The sequence below is a fragment of the Spea bombifrons genome, chromosome 1, assembly GCF_027358695.1.
Source record: "Spea bombifrons isolate aSpeBom1 chromosome 1, aSpeBom1.2.pri, whole genome shotgun sequence".
Classification (NCBI taxonomy): domain Eukaryota; kingdom Metazoa; phylum Chordata; class Amphibia; order Anura; family Pelobatidae; genus Spea; species Spea bombifrons.
The window spans coordinates 37859121-37874662 of record NC_071087.1 but is presented as its reverse complement, the minus strand read 5'-3'; the positions used below and the strand labels follow the sequence as shown (position 1 = coordinate 37874662).

Below are 15542 nucleotides of genomic sequence, written 5' to 3'. Positions count from 1 at the left end.
TCAAGAGACGTATGTACAGATATACACTCTAGTTTTAGATTTAGTTTTTAGTTAGATGGAATAAACAATGTTTTCTTATGTCCAAACTGTTAAGGATTTTCTGGCATTGTAATAATTAAATTGCCATTCTTTTACACCCATCTGGTGTCGATAAAACGCAAGTGAGGGAGATAGGAGATTATGAAGAAGAGAGCGCCAGCGCTACACCAGGGTAAAATCCAGAGAGCTTTGAGGTAGGCAGGTGACCCTAGGACTGAGAGGCACAGAATGCCAGTGTGTGTGTCTCATTGTGACACTACAAACATGAGCGAAAGTGTCACTTTAGCAACTACATTCATCGAAAATCACATTCTTAAATAAGAATTCATTCCCATTTGATGTTGGCGAAGCAGTCGGTACATCTTTTTATTTGTACCTTTTTTTGAGGTACCGGCAAAAACACAGCATTGCTTTTTTTCTTTTATTCATGCATAATTCAATATGTATATTACCCAGGTTTCTATGAAATCAATATAATTGTAGAAAATTGCTTGCTCACATCTAGTAAATGGTGCTTACATGAGATGATATGAAAGGCACAGTCATTAAAAAAATGGCGTTACCCATAATACACTGCAGCAAGCAGTAACAAACAATTAGGTTGGTATCAGTGGGGAGTTTCTATTCAATGTCTTTTGTCACGCACACACAATAACCTGGACACCTTCTTTTCCAGTTTTTTTCTGAGTACCTTTGCAGATCTATGTGGCTCTAGGATGGCGGGGCTTTTAAGACCTGAATTAGGTGGCACTAGCGACTGCCTTTCTTTAGGAGAGAAAAAGACGGCCTGCATCCCATCCAAAAGGGACGATGAGCACTTTGCTTTAAAAGGCCTGGTTTGCACTGCCATTAAAATGTCGTATGTTTCTAAAATGTCAATTTCTATTAGTAGCTGCCTTGTCCTTTGTCTGTTATTATCGTGTTGGAACATGAAAGGCCACTACCAATGAGACTTCAAGTATTGCCAGACAATGCAAGGGGATAAACTGCAGACAGGAGAATACTAGCAGGAAATGCAACTGGAAATGCGTTTTAGAAGAATTATGTGCCTAGCAAGCCCAATTATCTCATTAATAATTGACACTACTATGTCTGCTTTGTGTGCGTTTCAAGCGTTAGAGTGCAAAATGTTTACCGCAGATGTGAGTTAAAGAGTAATTAATGTAGGATAAGAACTCCTAATGGAAGCAATTAGTATTTTTGAAATTTTCTTTTCTTAGAAACAAATGGACATTAGGAACTGCAAAAGCAGTTGAATTATGTTGTTTTAGTTTATACAACTAGCCTAAAGCACAGTATGAATAGTAAACAAAACAAAAAGAAATAGGGGGATAAGACACAGACAAACATTTTTGTCTATATATCTCACTTATATTAATGGCTTATTTTCTTATCATTCTGATACATTCTTCCCAGTTCTGAATTTCTATAGGATTCCAGGGTTCTTGCCTCGCTGTAACTCTCTCCTTTCTGCACTCCCTAAAGAGAAGCAGTCGCTAGTGCCACCTAATTCAGATCTTATAAGCCTTTTAATATGGTCCAATTCTAACAATACTACTCGTTACCTTTATCTGCTATTAGCCATGTGATCTGTTCTGCAAACGCCTTCCAACATCTAAATACACAAACAAGCTTCTTGTGAATCTTGGAATGTGTAAGAACCTGTCTGACAAACATCCAAAGGCTATGTTACTGTCAGGCTAGTTCAATAATGCGTTACGTAGATTCAATAAAAAGTTATGACCTGCAACTAGCAATAAAACCCAACAGGAGGAGGCCTCGATGCATCAGACTTATTGGAGCTGCTTAGTTGTAATAAATACCACTACAGAGGTGGGATACTTGTGTCATTGTTTTACTTCTATACAAAGGACTGAATACTAGTTATGACCTAAGACACTGCTTGAAAAATGTTCATGGTTAAAAGATAACCGTTAATAAACAAGAAATGTCAAAAAATTCATGGTATTAAAATATAACCTCCTCCAGATCCACCTATATTCCCTCCATAGCACATTTAGTCACAAAACCACGAGTTTAGCTTTTAACACTAAGCTTGTTAGCATTTGGTAACTCACAGGAATGTGAACATTTTAAGTGGTAGGGTGCTTGGCAGAGAACAAATTTTGGCTTCTAGAGATCTCAAATTCATTCCCCATTAATTTCAGCAAGTTTTCTCCCCCCCAAAAAAGCCAAGTTGTCCCTTCAAACAAGTTTGGGTATCCTTTAGCCAACTGAATCTTCTGAGAGTGAACCCCTTTGTGTGCAAGGACTGCTCATCCTGTTTCCAGATTACTTTGGAATGTGTAAAAGTTCACATCATCTTCCTCATCTCCCCATTTTAATTCCTAAAACTTTACCAGGTGTGCAGTGTTTTCAATTCACGGCCAAATCATTACAGGGAACAGGGAACTAGGTTTGTAGCCACAATTCAACAAATGTACCCAGGTATGGATTACACTATCTGAAATCATAAGAGTAACTCAGGGAATTTAGTTTTCTGAATTTGATGTCCCACAATGATGTGTAAGGTTTAAATTGCATCAACATGCATCATATTTTGAGCTTGACCATATTATTCTCCCAGGTTGGTACATAGATATCAGAAGAATGAGGCTTATTGGGGTTTGGCATACCCATTCAATGAGGATTAGAATAATTGCATATTTTTTAAATTTTACTATCCTTGTATCATATGAATGTTTACATTTAACCCTTTAACCCCTGTCTGATTTTCAGCTCCTCCATCTTTTGCAGAAGACAAAGACTTGCATATACAATAGACCTGCAATAATATTTGATTATTTCTTAAAGGTTGTAAGGCCTGCTCTCTTCTCTTGTACAAGTACGTCTTAACTTTTGTTTATATTAATGTTATTGATATTGATATGTTGCTTTTCTCCATAACAGTTTTTGGTTCACAATGGTTTCTTCATTAAAGCAGGAGACTTCACATTATGAAGGTTTAACCTAACGACCTTGCGCCTCACAGACACAACTCCGTGCGGACATCAAGTAATAAGGTCTGTGTGGATGTGTTGCTAGAATGATATTAACCCATTTGCAAGATATTGATAAAAAAATATTGAAAAGAAGCATGCCCAACAATAAACCTTAATTATCTTCACCTATCTACAGCTTTCTCTCCATCATTTGTGGGTTAGCTTTTATTGCTGTACCAATGATTTTGTCTATTTTATTACTTTTGGATTTGTACAAAAAATCTTTAATAGAAATGTATCAGCTTTTCTGTGCAGCTTCTTTGTTGCATTTTTCGCAAAAACAGGTTTAATTCTATTAAATTGATGAAAGAACTAAGAGGACAATAAATTATTTACTGCAGATACAATGCAGTCACACAAATGACTAGATACAGATTCAATAAACCTTCAACTATCCCTTATATAATGAATACACTCAGGTGTTTTCATGAAGCTATCCTTATCCCAGGTAAGTAATTAAAAGGTGCTGACTTCATAAAAGGGACGTTAAAAGCCCTCCCAGTTCCTTAAAAGCCAGTAGCCTTCAGACTTAACCACCTACAGTAACTCCCCAATTTCTCTCGACCGCAATTAAAGGGAAATACAAATAGAACTGTACTAGAAAAAATTAAATTAATATTTTCCACACTGCCTTAAAGGGGGACTGTCGCCACTACAGTCATCATACAGCTTTCAGCATGCCACCCTCTGGGAGGCCTTTTGATTAAGAGTGCCAACTGCCAAGCATTAGCTACCAACGAACATTTCAAGTAGACGAAGACAGACACTTTTGGTTTAGGTTATGTGGTTAGAGGTTTGGCTAAAAAAAAAGGCTTTGAGGCTTATGTGACTTAGTTACCTATTGATAACTATTTACATTATCAGTTAACCCCTTTAGAAGAAGTACTTTATTAACACAGTTAAATCTATAAACACATTGTGTGCTCTTTCTATACACGTTATACATTTTCGTTATGTAGGGGCTATGGAAACATGGTAAATCACAATGTGTAGGAGTTTGTAGCAAATAATTAAAAATATATATTTTTTAAACCCACATCGGTCTTGAAGCCCCGTCTCTAACAATAAGGAAATCCAAATTACATTTTTATTTTGATATATTGTATTTTGTAGTTATAAGCTCTTCTTTTTCCAGTGCAATGGGTTCTGGCATTTTTCTCCCAGTTACAAAAGGTTTCAACAGGATTTATTTTGACAGCGCACATGAGTATTCTCATCTCTGCAGAGGCTTTATAATAACACTGGATTTCCTTTTGTACAAAGTTGTTCCCACAGCACCTAGAATAGCTTGCTCCCAGTGTAAAATATAGATGGTGTATTAGAAGGTCTGTTATTACGAAATGGAAGATTAGCTTAGCATGACTGTCACAATTTAGGACTTTCTTTTTCATAAAACAAGCTTTAGAAAACTCATGCAGTAAAAGCCATAAAAATCTCATGCAGGCATTAAACGTTTTCTTCCAAAAATTCATGTTAGATCTTAATTTTATTGGTTATCTTTGTCCTTTGCATTTTTCACCTTCAAAATGTTGCATTTAACTGATCCGGTCTAATTTCATTTTATATCTGATCCCGATCAGGAATGATAGGATTTGAGCCAGCAACCTTGCATGTGGGAGGTAATGCACCCATTCTTGTCACTGCCAGGTGGATTTGGGGTCAGTGGACTCTATGGATATGATATCATTTCCTGACATACCTGTCGTTCATCATGTAATCGGGGGCCTTTATAAACCAGGGTTGGTTTATAAATTTTTATAGTTTCCTTATCGCCCAATAGCCTTTTATTAACAGCAGAACTGTTTACTGTTAAGATGTTCCCATTAATATGGGAATCTAGTTATAGTAACCATAATCAGATATTTTTTTTAAAAAAGAAAAAACTGAAAATTTGAAACTAAAACAAACTGCGCAAAAATGTAATTGCACTGCAGTGTAACGTACAAAAAACAGGTTTAAATATTTACATAAATTGTGTACAGTGACCAAAGCTTTATAAACACTATATTATCAAGTGCTTGCCAATTTAACGCTACACATAGCTCAATAAAACTGCCTTAACATGCAGCTATAGCAAGTTTTCTTAAAAGATAAATCACCCTGTTTGGAATCTGTCACATTTAATGCCTAGATAAGCAAAGCAATGACTTGTATGAAAAACAACTTGACTGAGAAGCTGTAGGCCTGAGCCGACCTGTCTACACGGGAAAGGTCTGATGCCAGCTTCCTCTGCCTTGCGCAAAAAGGTTTTCTACGCTCATTTGAATTTTGATGAGGCATTCCTCTACCAGACATTCAGCTGCTTCTATCTATCTATCTATACACACACATTGTGAAAAAATGTCCTTTGGAATATTGGAGTTTTGTTCTTAAAGACAAATATCTTCTAGGGTACCAAAAAATAGCAAAGTCCAGATCATGCTCAGGTTTAAGTGTTTTTTATTTACTTAACGCTTCATCAGAAACTGAGGCTAAATAAGAAATAAATGCTTACTCTTTCGGGGCAGAACTAAACATAAATGTTTCTCTCTACTTTTGGGTCGGCCTCCCGACTTACCAACTGAAACACACTCCATAGTACAAGAAAACTGATTACAGCAGTGTTTGTATTACTAATGTGATCCAGCCATGTAAAAGCTTCATCCTGGCCTTAAATCACTGGCCTTCCCCCCCTCTCTGAACACTTCAACCAAGTACCATAACACAATTCACAAGTCTTACTAGCCATGCTTTTATACAGTCATTGGGCTTGTCGCTTTCTTAGTAAGGACAAATAGAAATTGGCAAAGCAGGACATATATACTTTCTATCAACATTTTTATACGTCTGTTTATATATATATATATATATATATATATATATATACACACATATACATACACATATATATACACACACTAACATTGAATTAAATCTACTACAGAATGGCTTAAAAAAAAGAACCACGCCAGACATCCTTAGAATATGGCTGAGCAGTTCTGTAAGAAGGAAGGTTCTAAATCAGGCATGTCCAAACTTTTTTCGAAGAGTGCCAGATTTGATGAAGTGAACATGTGCGAGGGCCGACCATTTTGCCTGACATTCTTTGAACCATTAAAATTAAATGCAAATGAACTATTTTGTGCAAAGTTTATTAAAAAAGGCATACTTTTCATTTTGTGACTTGGATGACAAATCTAAACAGGTGTTAAATCACTCTGCCTTTAATATCAAAAAACCAGGAAGCTGAAATGTGTCAGGAACATTGTAAAGTACATTACACAAAGTAATAAAGGTTGTCTGTCACCTTTAACTTCAAAAATGTGAACAGGAACATAACACCAAGTATACATGTGTTCAAATATATTTATACCTGATTTAGACCAACTGACATTAACTGAGGTTATGTATTATATGAATACAATGTATTAATCTCAATTGAAAAAACGTGCCTGCACTAATGTGAAGGGTGAAACTGAGATCTGGACTGCAGCACATAGACTAGGTCATCAGATAATGGAATTATAGCACAGTCACGGACAGTCAGAGGTTAATGAAGGGTATAACAGCTTGCTACCACAGATTCCTATATGCTCCCTTGTCTGCTTTATACATGTATCCTGAGTGCACAGCCCTGTCTGCCTGTCAGTGTGTTGTCTGTGCAGTTACTGCTCCTTATCAAGGTGTTTGGTAGGCAGATGTTTTTTTTCTTCTTCAATAGCCCTTAATGGTCGCCCTTGTGGCTGTGTGTGGAGGCGCAGGGAGGAGGAAAGCCCAAATCTTGCAACGTCCGAGATCTCACGAGATTTGGGCTTTCCTTCTCCCTGCGCCAGCTGATGACATCAAGTCCCGCGGCGAGAGATCCCAGGAGTCCTGAGTGGCGCTCAGGGACTCACTGGGGGGGCTGTAAGATCTTTATTTGGGCAACTTATCTGTGGGGCCTTATCAGTCCGGAACACGGGCCGCAATTGGCCAGCGGGCCGGACTTTGGACATGCCTGGTCTAAATGGTCCGCAGCTACCGGAAGCGCTCGTTTAAGGTTATTGCTGCCAAAGGTGGTTACACCAATTATTAAATCCCAGGGTTCACTTACTTTTTCCACCAGCACTGTCAATGTTTAAGTAGTGTGTTCAATAAGGACATGAAAGATTATTGCTGTTTGTGTGTTATAAGCTTAAGCACATTGTCTAATACTTGTGACATCACAGTTCAGGTAGTCAGTTTCTGAGTGGCTTGTTTTTTGCCAAGTACTGCTTAATGTTTGATACCGCCAGGAGAAATCTACAGCTCCACTTATGATGTTCTGTGGGGCCAACTGACAGCTGGAAAGCCCTTTTCCAAAAACCCAATTCAGATTCTCAAGAGGGAGCTTTAACTAATGATGGTGCAATGGCATCCAAATATCAATGCCAGAGCGCAATCTTCACACTAAGGGATAGCATTTTCCCATGTACTTTCTGTCACACAAAAAGGGATTTTTTATACTAATGGTGCCTTAAAAAAGGTGCTTTATGTAAAGTTGCCATCTCATAAATAGTGCATTCAGTGGAATAATTATTTCTCCTCTCAAGGTCAATCAAAAATCATTCACATGAAAAAGAGCCTCTCTATGAATTCCCTTTCGGCACTTGTTCTAATGTGTTTTTGTAACTCAGTAGTCAGTAATAATACTGCCAATTGGTATATCAAAATAAATGTTGTGGATGGGTTTCCATTTACAAGTCCTTCTTGCCACTTCTTTTCTCAAGCAGATAACAAATCCTCACTTGCTGCGGATAAATAACACATTTGTTTCTTTCCGATGGAGTCGGCAATACATTCCCAGGTCTCAGGCAGGATCGTGGCTCTCTGAGTTAATCACGTCTGTCAATCATGCTATTAACCATAGAAAACTGTACTGCGAGCCAGGTCATATACAGTATATCATTAAAGAAATTTCATACGCATTTCTTGATCCTCGCCCTCTCGCTTTGAAGTCCCAATACCCAATAACTTTTAATGTAACGTTTAATTTAAAGTACAATTAATAGCATTTTAAACGAAAAGGCCAAAGATACACAAAAATAGGAAAGAATGAGACAGTTGTCAATTGCATGTGCAATTATAGATAAATATAGGAACTGAAGAGATGTAATTATCTGGATGACGTTTAATGCAGGTTCGATAATTCACAGTCAGTCCTTTTGTTTCGAAGTTTTACATACACAGGATAAAAAGCACAATTTCTTCAAAAAAACTAACGAATGCAAATGTAAAGAATCGTTAAAATGAACATTTATGTAAATATCAGCGTCCACAGTACAACAGACAAAATAAACACTTTTTTAAAAATAACAATGACAAATTAATCCCTTTTATGCGAGGTCACCTAATGGCCTCCAGAGTATCTACACTAAAAGAAGCAACTTTTATTTGCACTTATTTCTATCATAAGCTTTTCTTAGCACTATTGGAAGAGGGAAGACAAAAAGAATTGGTCAGTTCCATAAAGCCTTCACATTTACCAACTTTAACTTAACGGCTACAAACATTTAAATGTTTTTGGGGTATTTCATGCAATACCATCTTCTAAGCCAAACTAAACTGCAGTAATTCATACTGTAAGTGCGCCTATTTGCTCGCGTACATTGAGCCTACTTTCTCGTGGGAGATAGAGGGTCTTTAGTAATGATGAAATATACTCCAGCGGCAGGTCTTTTAAAGAACCAAGGCTATTGACAGAAATCATCACCAGCGGTAATGGATGAAATTTTCAACAATGATCTGTCATTAATATGTCAATACACTCAATAGTTTCATGTCTTAATCCGGGGATCTGTCTATATGTTCATAAGACATTAGAGGATTATCACTATTCCCAATACTTTCAAGAGATGAAAGGATGCATTCCTTATTGAAAGGATGCAGACTTGCAAAAACAAGAACATTGACTCAAATGAGAAACTTCATGTGACAAAGTCATCAAAATAAATGACAGTGGCTTGGTCTTGTGCCTTGTTAGCTATTTGTATTAACATAATCTATTTTGTTTGCTTTGTGTTTAAGAAGAGATAAGTCTGGCACAGACTAAAATATCGTGACAAAGAAAGCAGCCCTTTCTATAGATTTTGCTAAATTGTACATGTGGATATGTTTAATTATTCAGCACTGACTGATGTATAGCACTTTATAGTTTACGATACAGTGCAGTAAAAGGTGGAGTTAAGTGCATGGATTTAGTAAATACAATGGTCAGCCATTTTTAGGACAGGGTAAATGTGAATACATTAGGTAATTAGGTTTGATGTAAGTGCTTAATATATATATATGGATGTCAATTTAGACTTACAAAATATGGTTATGGCTGCAAACAACCATGAACAATCCAAAAAGGGGACCGCTATTGCCACACTTGGTAAATGTGTAGCTTCACAGTGTTTGCGCAATGTAAAATGCTGAGGAATATTGTGTGCCTTGTAAACTGGAAACCAAGATGTCAAATAGTGATACGCAACATCTGCAATCATTGTGCCACAAAAGGTATTGAAAATCCCATAGGCTGTATGGAAATGCTGCTGCACTATGACATCATAAGTCTGCAGCGTGGAGTGTGCATGCATTGTTAACTTGGTGATGATGAGTGGCATCAGTTGTCCCTATGCTCAAAAGTTTTTTTTTAAAAAAAGAATTCCATTCTTTAGAAATAATCCAAGCTACCAAACACATTAACAGTATGAGGCATTATTAGGTTTTAAATTGCACTGCACTGTAATGCACAATTTGATATCAATAACTAAACAAAAGCAAATAGGCAATTTCAAGAAAGCTTACCAGATGCGTAACTATGTCTATACATTTTTTTTTCTACGAGAAGCAGAGGTTAATTTAAAAATAACAATATTCTTGTATATAGTACTTTGCAAATCCCAAAATACTGTGTGTAAAAAATGATTCCATACGCTGACTGTGCTCATATGACATCCTTAAATTAGACCTACCATCTAAAAAAAAAGCATGCAGCGTCCACTGTAGGTAAGTATGGTACTTACAACAAATGGACATTTGGACAACAAATGGATTCATTTTTTTATTCCTATTTTAAGAATTAACTACATATACTCTATATTGTCACTGAGTATTTCCGCTGTCTGATTCATTTGACATAAATAGAATGCGTTTCGGTTTGAGAAGGCCCCAGCAGCGTAGGCATCGAAATGTCAGAGCTTAACATCAGCAGTCATCTCAGGTCAGTTACAAAACAGTCCTTAAACAGAGAAAACCAGTTCCAAAACAGGTTTAAATGCAGTAGGACGGCTGGCATGCAGTTAGACAAATCCAGTAGAAAAAGTGCATTTAAAGAAAAAATACAGAAAATCTCCATTCGCTTACCTCAATGTTTGTTCTTGGCTCATTGGCTTCTGGAACGACCTAGGTGAAAAAAGAAAACAAAATTAAACAAAAATATTCTTGAAAAATATACAAGATGTGCATATCAGTTCTTCTTTAGAGGGGTTTTACTGCTATTACTTTATTCGCATTTGTTCCAGGTTATTGATCTGACCCTTCCACATTCTCTCTTGACTTTCTGGTGCCCTGTGGCTTCCACAATGGCCTTATCTCAATTCCCAACAGGCAGGCAAGCGCATGAAGTCAACGTTCAGACCCTTTGTTAATTGGCACCTGATGTGCTATTCTGGCCATTTCGGTGACTCTTAAACATGATCATCAACCTTCATATCCCCTTCTAAAGGAGAAGGAGCAAAATCAATACCACTGTAAAATGGATGAGAATGAATAGTTCATTAGTACCGATTTACCCAGCTTCCCTCAGCAACAAGAAGTGAGGCACAGAGGTGCATCCTGGCCCAGCTCCTGTCCACATTATAGAAATTAATGCTCATGTAAAGGCTCAAGGTGATCTATTTAGCGCTGCTCATTAAAGACTGAATTCCCCTGCGCCCGTATATAACTTTCGTGTGGATAGACTTCTTTTTCTACTGTTTGTGCATTTTTTTCCATTGAATGTTTCCTTCTGCACGAATACAATCCTCTGCGGGGCTATCTGATTGTTTATTTCCTTGTTTTGTTTTCTTTATGTGCTTACAAATATTCGACATTACATTCAATTTGCATAGCTTAGCTTTTTCGTTTTCTGGAGCCAGCACATCAAGCTTTCAAATATAAATTCTTATAGTGCGAACGCTTCAAGCTTTTCCACTAACTTTTAAATATCTCATATTCTAAAGCCAGTATACGCTCCAAGCGCTACCTTTAATCACTTTATTATATTGCAGAAGATGACACAGAGGTTGAATTTAAATGCAAATGCAAATGAAAACACCTAGCAGCAAACAGTAAAATAAACATGTAACAAACACTCAGGACAATTAAAAAAAAATGTAACACATTATCTAATATAGATCAGTGCTCCGAAACAAGGGGCGGCTAACGTTTGGCTTTAGGACTTTGTCAATGAAAACTCACATATGGCAGTGATCTGGGGCTTTAATATTCAAGCTGAGGTATGGTCTGTTAACAGATATCATTAAAAAGTACTATAAACCATTAACAAGCCTCTTAACAGGAAATAACCTGCATCGCTCTACAGTTCAATTTCCCATGTCAGGTTTACTAAGTGACTGATTGCTGAAGCATTTGCCTAATTAGGCTTACACATCTGATTAAAGAAAAGCCTCCACCGCCAGCTTATTACCAGACTCTGACTGATCTTGCGACGGCTTTCTGTTTCGGGATTGCTTTGTGTTTATGATGATTAAGAATACGGACCGTTCCGATATGGGAGCCGGTGACATTGCTCGAGTCCTGCTCTTTCAGTGCGTCGTGGGATTTGACAGATAAATGAAGACAATAATTAAAAAAGTTCTTAATAAATATGAATGAACATAATGTCAGCTCTGATTTTAGCACTTTACCCGAAAAGTCGCAACTAAGGATTAACAGCCTGGTTGTGATAGCGGGTTGCGAAATGGGGGAGTGTATTGTAGTCATGAACTAAGGGATATCAAATAAATTAATCTTATGGGTTCCACAGGGGTAATGCACGCCTTATAATACAAAGGTTTGTACAAAACAGTAGAGGTTGCCACTAAATACACCCTTTCTGCATAGGGAATACATACAGCTCAAAAGTTCATTGTAAGAAATAACCTCTCTTGTAGCAACAAGTAAGAATGTAATGAAGTAATGTACTTAAATCATATATTCGGTGAGAGGATTGCAGTATTGCATGCTACAAGCTCCTTATGGAACTATATAAATTAATTGTTGCTATTGTGACATATCGGAAGGAAGAGAGACCAAGAAACATAGAAACTTAGAACCATAGAAACAGATAAGCACCATCCATCCCATCCAGTCTGCCAATCTTTCCTGATGTAATACTCGGATCAGTATTGATCCGATCATGTGAGGCTTTACTACCCTGAAAAGTAAAACGGTCCTTACATTAAAGAAGAAACACTTCTTCTGCTTAAACCAGCGCTGTTCAGATTGAAATGCTGAAATGTGAATTTCTATGCCAGATTCTGCAACACGAGCCTGGTTTGCAGACGGTTCTCTCGCCATGGCTGGATGTTTCACTTGTTCTTTCCGTGGGTTGTAAATTCAGTCCGTTATGCACAGATCTGATATCTCACAATATATTCCACTGTAACCTGAGCTTTACACAAGATCTGCCAGCTGTGTTAAGTGACTGCTACAGGGGTGTAATATTCTCATGGATTCAGCCCCTAGAATTATTGTAGGGTCTGTCACCGAGATTTACTTCTCCAATATTTAATGGGGCATTCCAAAAGCTTATTTTTACATGATGGGATTGTACTGTAGCCAAAGATGTTTGAGTGCTGTCCCTCCGCTCTGCTGTGTACCTATACCTTTAATCCTACCCAATGATAGTGATTGTGGAACTATAGCCATTTATATCACACACTCCTTCTATTAACAATTCCTGTTAAAACAGTTAGACAAAAGGATTCCTACAAAGTAGCCATGATCAATCTCAAAATCCATTTGGCACAACCGCCATGTCATCACAAATCTATGTATCTTCCTTAACGCTTAATATCTTGGTATTGATTCACTTAAAAGTATTGAGATTTAATGTAACATTTTGCTAGTGATCCTAAACCCAAACATATAAATAATGTTATATATTCACAAAGAAGAGAAGAATAATTGGCAGTGAGGGCTCAATTTTTCCCTGTTAATGGATTTCCTGTAATCTGCCTACATAGGATTATGAGTTCGACATCACTTTTTAAAGATCTCTCGTCCATGACATATACAGTTGTCGTATCTTTGTGCAAGCAAAATTTGCCTTTGGGAAACGGCTTATTGCCAGCTCATGTGTTATAAACTAATTTCATTTTCTACGCTACCAAAATATTTATAATATTTAATTTGTAGCGCTTCGCACGTGTTTACACAGAAGTCACAGAGAGGTCAACGGATAACTGAACTCAACTAGAATAAGATTGCCTTCTGGATGAACCGTCTGGTTTAACTTGATGGATTTGGGGTCTTTTACCATTCAAAAAATTAGCTATATAATTGTTAGAACCGGAAAAAAAAATTGGGCTAAAATACGTACACACAAATATACACTCTTTACTGGACTGCAACCGATTGAACAAGAAACCCAAGCCAAGACTAATACAGTATATAGTGGTGTCAGAAACATTGGAAAATCCCATTATATTTAAGCCTAAGGTGTGTGTATATATGAAAGAAAAAAAGAATTAAAATGATTTCTTACAAGAGCACACCGAGACAACATTACTTAAATCAAAGGGCTTCTGTTATTATAAGGATTGTCAACCCTGCCGAAGAACATGGATTAAAGAGAGAAAAATTACTATTTTTATTCAACAGCTACAGGAGAACAAATACATATAAAACAACTAATCACCTGTCACAATAAAAGTGTTAGACTTGCAGCCTATGTACTGCGGCCTCCGGTACATAGGCCACACATCTACAGTAGACCTTTACATATACGCATAGGGGAAAACATTTGTAACAAATATGTGAAACATAGTGTTTCTGCACATTTTAATGAACACTAGCCCTTGGAAGAAGCCGACTTCAGGCGAAATGCGTTGTGCGCATACGTGGAGGGCTGCAACGTCACAAAATCCTAAAATACAGAACCGAGCGCGAGCTCAATACACAGGACTGCGACTTTCAGATACTCTTTAGGACATTGCAGCTCCACTTTTATGCTCAAGCTTCTACATGTACATGTAAGCAGAGATTATGTTTTCATTTCGGATGCATGAAATATTAATTTAATTGGATACCTCTCCCGTGTGTTTACCCCTCCCTCATTGTGTTGACCCCCGCACCATTGTTTGTGTGAAGATATACAAGGGTTTGGTTTTAATTGATTCAAAGCTAATTTACACTATGCATTCTTTTATTTTGGGTTTTGCCTATATTACCATTGACTGTGTGGACACACAAATCAATATTCTTAAAGGGAAAGTATTCCTTTTTCCTTTAATATGAAACTAACATTCGGTCACTTAACAACATTGGTTATCTATAGGAATCTATAGCCAAAGTTTGTTTTTTCATTTGCTGCAATCATGAGCAGATATTTTTGTGTGTTGTGATAGCAATAAAAGACACCCACATTACTAAAATTGTCATTATCTGGCCTTATTAGGGAATACAAATATCATGCGTGCTGTTTGGAGGCAGTGAGTCAACCTTTCCCTGTTAACAACTATGGGTGTCCCCTGCCCCCCCATAAATAACTAAAGAAGAGCACCATGAATGTTGCATATAAGATATATATAAAGGAGAGCTCCATTTGCAACATTAACAGCCGAACACAAAATAATCTTCAGCGTCACATACCTGTATGTCAAGAAATGCTTTGTTTCAGCACAATGTAGCCATCAATGGAGAATTATGTATACATATCACGGGGGCAGAGCGTTGTGTTTGCAACCTAAGCAGGATTTCAATGCAGTATTGACTCAGAGATAAGTCGTAATGTACACTAATGTAATGTTCCGGCTTTAACCGGAGGGAAATGCACAAATATCACCATTCCGTGTCCCAGTTACTGATATATATGTTAACGCACCCTTTCTGCAACAGAAAAGGGCACAAAGGTAACATTCACATTTTGTACCTTACAGAATTTGAAATACACTGGGAGTTTTTTCTCACAGGCAGCCAACTCAGGTCAAAGTAATTTTAGAATTTGTTTCAATTATGCCAAAATGGCTGCAAAAGGCTGCAAAAATGGGTCCAGATCCCCTTGATACAAATGTATGTTTACCCACAAACACATTTTTTTACATATAGGCTTAAAATCGAACACTTCATCATCATATTTCTTTAACAAGAGTTTGCAAACATATATGAGTGGCATTTAAATATGTTCTTTTTTTTTAACCCCTTAATGACAAAGCCGTACATGTACGGGCTCAAAATGCATTGTTTTCAATGGGTTTAGGGACCGCCCATTGTCCTTAAGGGGTTAAAGAAGAATAATAAATAATTAATTACTAT

At 37.1% G+C, this 15542-nt stretch overlaps 1 protein-coding gene across 2 annotated transcripts in view; it reads right to left on the bottom strand.

Annotated features, from left to right (window-relative positions):
* INPP4B (inositol polyphosphate-4-phosphatase type II B) overlaps positions 1 to 15542 on the bottom strand; it is a 202570-nt gene that overhangs the window by 92571 nt on the left and 94457 nt on the right. For both annotated transcript variants that reach the window (XM_053460982.1, XM_053460972.1), the window contains exon 5: positions 10389 to 10427. In XM_053460982.1, the coding sequence (XP_053316957.1) occupies positions 10389 to 10427 (39 nt within the window). The remainder of the gene's footprint in view (positions 1 to 10388; positions 10428 to 15542) is intronic.